Source organism: Micromys minutus (assembly GCF_963924665.1).
Source record: "Micromys minutus genome assembly, chromosome: 14".
Taxonomy (NCBI): Eukaryota; Metazoa; Chordata; class Mammalia; order Rodentia; family Muridae; genus Micromys; species Micromys minutus.
In genome coordinates, this window is record NC_137983.1 from 41,734,689 (window position 1) to 41,741,577 (window position 6,889).

At 50.4% G+C, this 6,889-nt stretch overlaps 1 protein-coding gene across 2 annotated transcripts; it reads left to right on the forward strand.

Annotated features, from left to right (window-relative positions):
* Nucleotides 1-771: 771 nt before the first annotated feature.
* On the forward strand, nt 772-5,364 carry ADRB3 (adrenoceptor beta 3). Of its 2 annotated transcripts, XR_013975327.1 has the most exons (4): nt 772-2,048; nt 2,425-2,492; nt 2,690-2,828; nt 4,670-5,364. XR_013975327.1 is itself a non-coding variant. In XM_080928415.1 (3 exons), the coding sequence occupies exons 1-2, from the start codon at nt 886-888 to the stop codon at nt 2,462-2,464; spliced, it is 1,203 nt and encodes a 400-aa protein (XP_080784541.1). In that variant the 5' UTR covers nt 772-885; the 3' UTR covers nt 2,465-2,492; nt 2,690-3,343. The 2 variants fall into 2 exon arrangements, 1 of the variants encoding a protein (XP_080784541.1); XM_080928415.1 differs by lacking the exon at nt 4,670-5,364 and having other exon boundaries at nt 2,690-3,343.
* Nucleotides 5,365-6,889: the final 1,525 nt, after the last annotated feature.

The window sequence follows — 6,889 nt, forward strand, 5'->3', positions numbered from 1 at the left end:
TCTTTATTACTTCAGAATTTGAAGGGACTTTTCTAGAAGCCTTCTAGGAGAAATGTGTGTGGGTAGGGCAGTGCAGGAGAAAGACAGAAATCAGAAGCCCTTAGCATCCTAAGCTATGTGATGTCATATCAAATGACAGTGACCCTTGAAACAAGCTGGTGTCTCCGGTAGCTGAAAAGAAGAGAAAGAACTAAAGCAGTAGACAGGGACAGGGGGTGAGCAGAACTGAGGGGAGGGAAGGAAGGGGACAGATCTCATCAGCTGGAAGAGAAAAGGCCACAGGTCACCTGAGGTGGTTTCACATAAAGGGCCTCAGAGTTGGGAGTGGCAGCACACAGACCTGCAATCCCAGCACTAAGGAGGTTGAAGCAGAAGGCTCTGGAGGTCCAGACCATTCTGGGAAACATATAGAAAGACGACCTCAAACAATATCCAAGCAGAAGAGGGCCTGTCTTGGATGGTTTGGGTTGTTTGGTATTGGTTTTGTTTGTTTCAGGAGGGTCACCTTCCTTGTTGGGTAAAGGGTAGGGTGGGAAGTTTTCTCTTTTTTGCAGGGTTGCCTCAGGTTCTGCCAGGAAGGAGCTGCTGAGCTCCAGGAAACCGGTGCTAAGGGAGTGTCAAGACAGGACGGCCCTCCCCACCCTCCAATTCCCACCGGATGCCTCTCTTGTGACTTATTGGACGCTGCTCCTTTAAAAGCAGCCACTCCTCCCGGTATTGGGGGGGGAGGCGGGGGGGGGGGTGAGATGGAGGGAAGCTGACAGACTTACTTCAGCAATTAAGGAAGATGGACCAGACTGGAAGAGTCGCTCCCAAAACCTACCGCCCCCTTCCCTAAGCCAGCGAGTCTGGGGGGAAACCTTCCCACCCCAGGCGCGACTCGAGATGGCTCCGTGGCCTCACACAAACGGCTCTCTGGCTTTGTGGTCAGACGCCTCTACCTTGGACCCCAGTGCAGCCAACACCAGTGGGTTACCGGGGGTGCCGTGGGCAGCGGCATTGGCTGGAGCATTGCTGGCGCTGGCCACGGTGGGAGGCAACCTCCTGGTAATCATAGCTATCGCCCGCACGCCGAGACTACAGACCATAACCAACGTGTTCGTGACTTCGCTGGCCACGGCTGACTTGGTAGTGGGACTCCTCGTTATGCCACCAGGGGCTACATTGGCGCTGACTGGCCACTGGCCCTTGGGTGCAACTGGCTGCGAGTTGTGGACGTCAGTGGACGTGCTCTGTGTAACTGCCAGCATCGAGACCCTGTGCGCTCTGGCCGTGGACCGCTACCTAGCTGTCACCAACCCTCTGCGTTATGGCACGCTGGTTACCAAGCGCCGCGCCCGGGCGGCAGTAGTTCTGGTGTGGATCGTGTCGGCCACCGTGTCCTTTGCACCCATCATGAGCCAGTGGTGGCGTGTAGGGGCAGACGCCGAGGCGCAGGAGTGCCACTCCAATCCGCGCTGCTGTTCCTTTGCCTCCAATATGCCCTACGCGCTGCTCTCCTCCTCTGTCTCCTTCTACCTTCCCCTCCTTGTGATGCTTTTCGTCTATGCTCGAGTGTTCGTCGTAGCTAAGCGCCAACGGCGTTTGCTGCGCCGGGAGCTCGGCCGCTTCCCGCACGAGGAGTCTCCACGGTCTCCGTCGCGCTCTCCGTCCCCTGCCACAGGCAGGACACCCACGGCATCCGATGGAGTACCTTCCGGTGGCCGGCGGCCTGCGCGCCTCCTACCGCTCCGTGAACACCGAGCCCTGCGCACCTTGGGTCTCATCATGGGCATCTTCACTCTGTGCTGGCTGCCCTTCTTTCTGGCCAACGTGCTGCGCGTACTCTCAGGGCCCTCTCTAGTTCCCAGCGGAGTTTTCATCGCCCTCAACTGGCTGGGCTATGCCAACTCTGCCTTCAACCCGCTCATCTACTGCCGCAGCCCGGACTTTCGCGACGCCTTCCGTCGTCTTCTGTGCAGCTCCGGTGGCCGTGGACTGGAGGAGCCACACGTAGTCACCTTCCCAGCCAGCCCTGTTTTGTCCAGGCAAAGTCCACCGCTCAACAGGTAAGGGACACAGACAGGGGTTTTTGTCTCTGGGTGGGGCTGCCTCTGTCTCTGTTTTTGAGTTTGGGGGCTGGGGGAGGGGGAAGGTGTAGGCAGAACCTTTGTCTTGAGAGGACAGAAAAGGAGTAGGAACTAAAACGGGATCTAGGGCCCTTCTTTTTCTTGGGTCCAATCCCTGGATCTGAGGCAAAGGGGGATAATTGCTCGCCTTGAGACCAGGTGAGCCCCACAGGTTTCTGCTAGCAGGTTTCTGACCTCTCTGTTGCCTCAAGTTTGGGTTTTTTTTTAGTTCCGTTCTCCCGGCACCTGCCTGGGACGTCCATAGACAGCAATGGACTTACCAAGCCCTCTGTCTCAGTTCTGCTTTCGTTCAAAGGTTTGATGGTTATGAAGCTGAACGTCCATTTCCCACATGAAGGACCATGGAGATCCAGCAAGGAACCTGTGAGTTGAATTTGAGCTGCTTTCCTCCCTTGGGTACTGGATTAGAGCTGTGGGTGGGAGGTGCGGGATGGTCCCTATATCTTTGAAAAGTAAACATGCTTTTCGGGGTTCCTGAGTCACTTCCTCTTCCTTCCGGTGCTTGGTCCCACCTCCTTGACTGGTTACCCCCAAGAAATATTGTTTCCGTTTTTTTGCAGGACTTCTGGGGAATCCTTTTTTTAGCCAGAAAGACAAGCAACGTCCATGGATGCAAAATTTATAAAGCCTTTGATTTCTGCTCAGAGTGAGCTCCTGGGAACCTCAACTCTCCAGAACCGGAAAACTAGACCGTGAGATGTAAGGGGAAATCTTACTAAATGGGTTTCACTATACTCTTCCCTCTTCTTGAGAGAAGTTGTCCAAGACCCACCTTGGACTTCATTCACTACTACCTCAGCAGCTGGGATATCAGACTACCTGTACTTGACTGTCCTGGTAGGAGCCCTATGACTTTGGAGGAGGCGTTCCCAACACCACCCTGCTTATGTTTGTTCTGGATGCTTAGGGCAAAGAGTGCACCCCTACCTACCTCCCTCCCTACTGCTTTCCTAACCCCGATGAACTTGTATCTCCACAAATTGCTCTGTCTCTAGGTTCTGTCTCCAGCCTCTGTGTCTCTGGTTAGTTTGAAAGCAGAAAGCCAGGGGGGAAAACAATGAAGTTTGAGGTATTGTCCCTGGCTCTCTAAACAGCATCTTGGACCATCTCTCACAACAGGCACAAAAAAACTCTCATCTACCTCATACTTAAGACTTCAAGGTTTGGGGGAAAATTCCAGGGTTCGTAGAAAGAAGTCAAACCATTGGAATGGGTCCCTTTTCCATTTAAAATCAAATTAATAAATATTATTGAATGTAGTTCGTCCCCTGTTCTCTTTTTCTCTGGGTTTGTTTTCTTTTCGTGATCCACTTTCTGGCTTCCTTGCTCGGAGCTGCGTTTTGACAGGGGCAGTAAATTGCCTCTTTCTCCCTAATCCTCATCAGACAAAACCAAAAGCCTGGCTGTGTAAAGAAACAGCCAAGTCTTTGCTTCCCCTCCCCACCCATTCTGAAACTTCCGGGATCCAGTTGCAAGAAGAAGCATAGTCCTGCATTACTTATGTGTCTTACAGGAGGATAGAGATTGCTGTGTCTAGGATCAGGAATGTCTCATACCACAGACTAGCGTAGCTTAATAAGGTCTGATGCCAATGCTTTGTTTCTCTGCCTCATGTGCCTGTGTATCTAAAGCTACAGGGCACTGACTTGGGAAGGAGCAAGATGCATTGTGTTATATTAATAGATGTGTGTATACAATACACATACGCACACATAGTGTTACTGTACACCCTATCTTCCCAACATCCTCCCTGTGTTACAGAAATCTTCATTTGCCTCTGGTAGCGCAACTAGGGTCACGACTATCTCTTGATCCTATTTTCTCCTTACTTCAGTTTTTACAGCTCTTGTCTGACATGCTTCTCATGGGGGGAGGTTCTGTGGAAGTGACTAGAGTATTGCGCTGGCTCTTTTTTAACCTCCAAGAGCAAAGACCATGATCAGATTGATTTCCAGAACAGCCAGTTAATCACCAAAGGCTTAGTATGCCTGTGGCATAGCATGCAGTGCATTGGCTGGGTTTGGGAGGGTCCTAGAGATACGAAACCTCACACTGTCCACAGGATAAACTACAAGAATTTCCACATATGGCTGTTCCCTGTGAACTGGCCTAGACTATGCAGTTCCCTGTGCTCCTGGAGCTCAGGTTTTATTTCTCAGGATGTTTGCATACCAAAGATGACTTTGTCCTTTCCAACCCAATGCAGTGTGTGATCTCTGGTGTCCAAATGTCGACGGTTTCCTGGCAGAGATTCTGCTCTCGAACTAGGGGCCTTAGTAAAGAAGGAAGTTTTGGTTGAGCCCGGGGATAAGAGGGCGTCCTCTCGCCATCTCTGGATATTGTCCTAACATCTCTGAGGAAAGTTGCCCAGAGAGAGGAGAGGATGATTTGGAGGAGGGCTTTTGGTTTATAGAATTGTCCTTGAAGAGTGTCCAGGAGCTCATACTGCTTGGGTCTTGGCTGCACACACACCCATGTGCCGACTGTCAGCCTCCTTTGAAGTGTTTAGACCTGAACTGGGCTGTGGATTCCATCTGCAGATTGTCACCAGTGGATCTGACAACTGAAGAGAAAGCCTTTCTAGCCCTTTCTCCAGCCAGGTGTCAAACTGAAGGAGATTTACATCCTCGGATGCAAGGTGAACTGCCATTGTCAGCATGAAGCCGGAGCACTGGACTTGGTGAAGACAAACAGGCATGCTGTGAAGCCAAAGATGTGAAGACTTCCAGACCAGGGAGAGCGGGGAGTTCTAGAAGCTCTGTCTTTCAAGAGTCTGGGGAGTAAGAGAGAATGTGGGGCAGAAATGACAGAAAAGAGGGGGTTGGGTTGGACAGGTGACCTCGTGGGTGAAACTACAAAGGAACAAGCTGAATTAGAGAGAAGAGGATGTTGTGAACAAGCTCTTCTCAAACTCATCCCACAAGAGACTCTTCAAGCTGGTCGTGTGTTAAGAATAGGTTCTGGGGCCTCATAGGCACTTACTAGACTAATTCCATACTGACTTCATTCCTCAAACCTGCTAAATAGAGACAAGTCCCCTGCGATGGTTTGAATCTGCTTGGTCCAGGGAGTGGCTCTATTAGAAGGTGTGGCCTTGTTGGAGGAAGTGCGTCACTTTGGGGGTGGGCTTTGAGAGCTTATTTCTAGCTGCCTAAGGATGCCTGTCATTTGGTTCCCTTCGAATCAAGATGTGGGGACCTCAGCTCCTTTTCCAGCCCCATGCCTGCCTAGATACTGCCTGTTTCCCTTGATAATAATGGCTTGAAGCTCTGAACCTGCAAGATAACACCAATTAAATGTTGTCGTTTATAATGTAAGGATCCATGATTCACTGAAGAATGATATCCTGGGCTCAAACAGTATATAAACTCAAAGAGTGTTTTATTCTGCACACTGGGATCTTCCATTGCCAAGATAGAGAGACAACCAAGTGAGCTCGCAGACCTGACTGAAAGAAAGCACATTAGGGAATTCCAGGGTAGGTGACGTCTATGTTAATCTGATGAATCTATCTCTATGGGCATTCCATTACCAGGGTGTGGGGGCTGGAAACTTGCTGGGGAGGTCTGGAGACTGTTACTGAGGAAGTCTAGAAACTGCGGCTGACCCACCGTCTTTGCCTCAGGCCAGGTGGCAGGGCCGCTTCTGAGGCCTGGACTTGCCTGGAATTTCCCAGTTCTTAGAAACAGAGACTTAGGCCTAGTCTCCTAACTGCCTATTTGAAGCCTGTGATAAATCAGCCTAGCCTTCTTAATAAGAGTTGCCATGCTCATGGTGTCTCTTTACAGCAATAGAAACCCTAAGACAACCCCCAGTCACCAACCATCCACCCTAAGACAACCCCCAGTCACCAACCATCCACCCTAAGATAACCCCCAGTCACCAACCATCCACCCTAAGATAACCCCCAGTCACCAACCATCCACCCTAAGATAACCCCCAGTCACCAACCATCCACCCTAAGATAACCCCCAGTCACCAACCATCAACCCTAAGATAACCCCCAGTCACCAACCATCAACCCTAAGACAACCCCCAGTCACCAACCATCCACCCTAAGATAACCCCCAGTCACCAACCATCAACCCTAAGATAACCCCCAGTCACCAACCATCCACCCCTGTCTGAGAAAGTAAACACATTTGAGGGGAAGTGGGGCTGTCTAGAATCCCCAACCCCCCCCCCCTTTTTTTGAGGGCCTAGCTCTGTAGCACCAGGCTGTTCTGGAATTCATTGTCTTCCCATCCTAGCCACCTTAACCCAGGGCCTACAGGTGAGCACCACCATGCCCTGTGTTAGGATGATATTCCAAGCTTTAGTCTTGTTCAAGAGCATTAGAAGTGTTAGGCGCCTTCTGGTGGCAATATGAGATACAACAGGAGTGGAACGTTGAGCTGTCTGGTTAAGAGTTTCCGCAGCTGAAAGACTGCATATAAATAACAATCCAACTAGATATAGTGGCCTGTAATCTCAGCACCCCAAAGGGTTCAAATTCCAGACCAGCATTTGTTACAGCCAGAAATTGTCTAAAAAAAAGAATAGAAATAATTTAGTTCAAAATCTTTGATAAAAGTACATAAAGAACCTGAGTTTTATTCTAGCACTAGGGATGTAGCTCTTTTTCTAGATGCTTTCTTAGTTTGCATGAAACTCCAGGTCCAATTCCTAGCACCCCCAAAACTAAATGGTAATGAAATGGTGATGCACATCTGTAATCCCAGCACTGAGGAGGTAGAGGCAGGAAGATCAGGAGTTCAAAG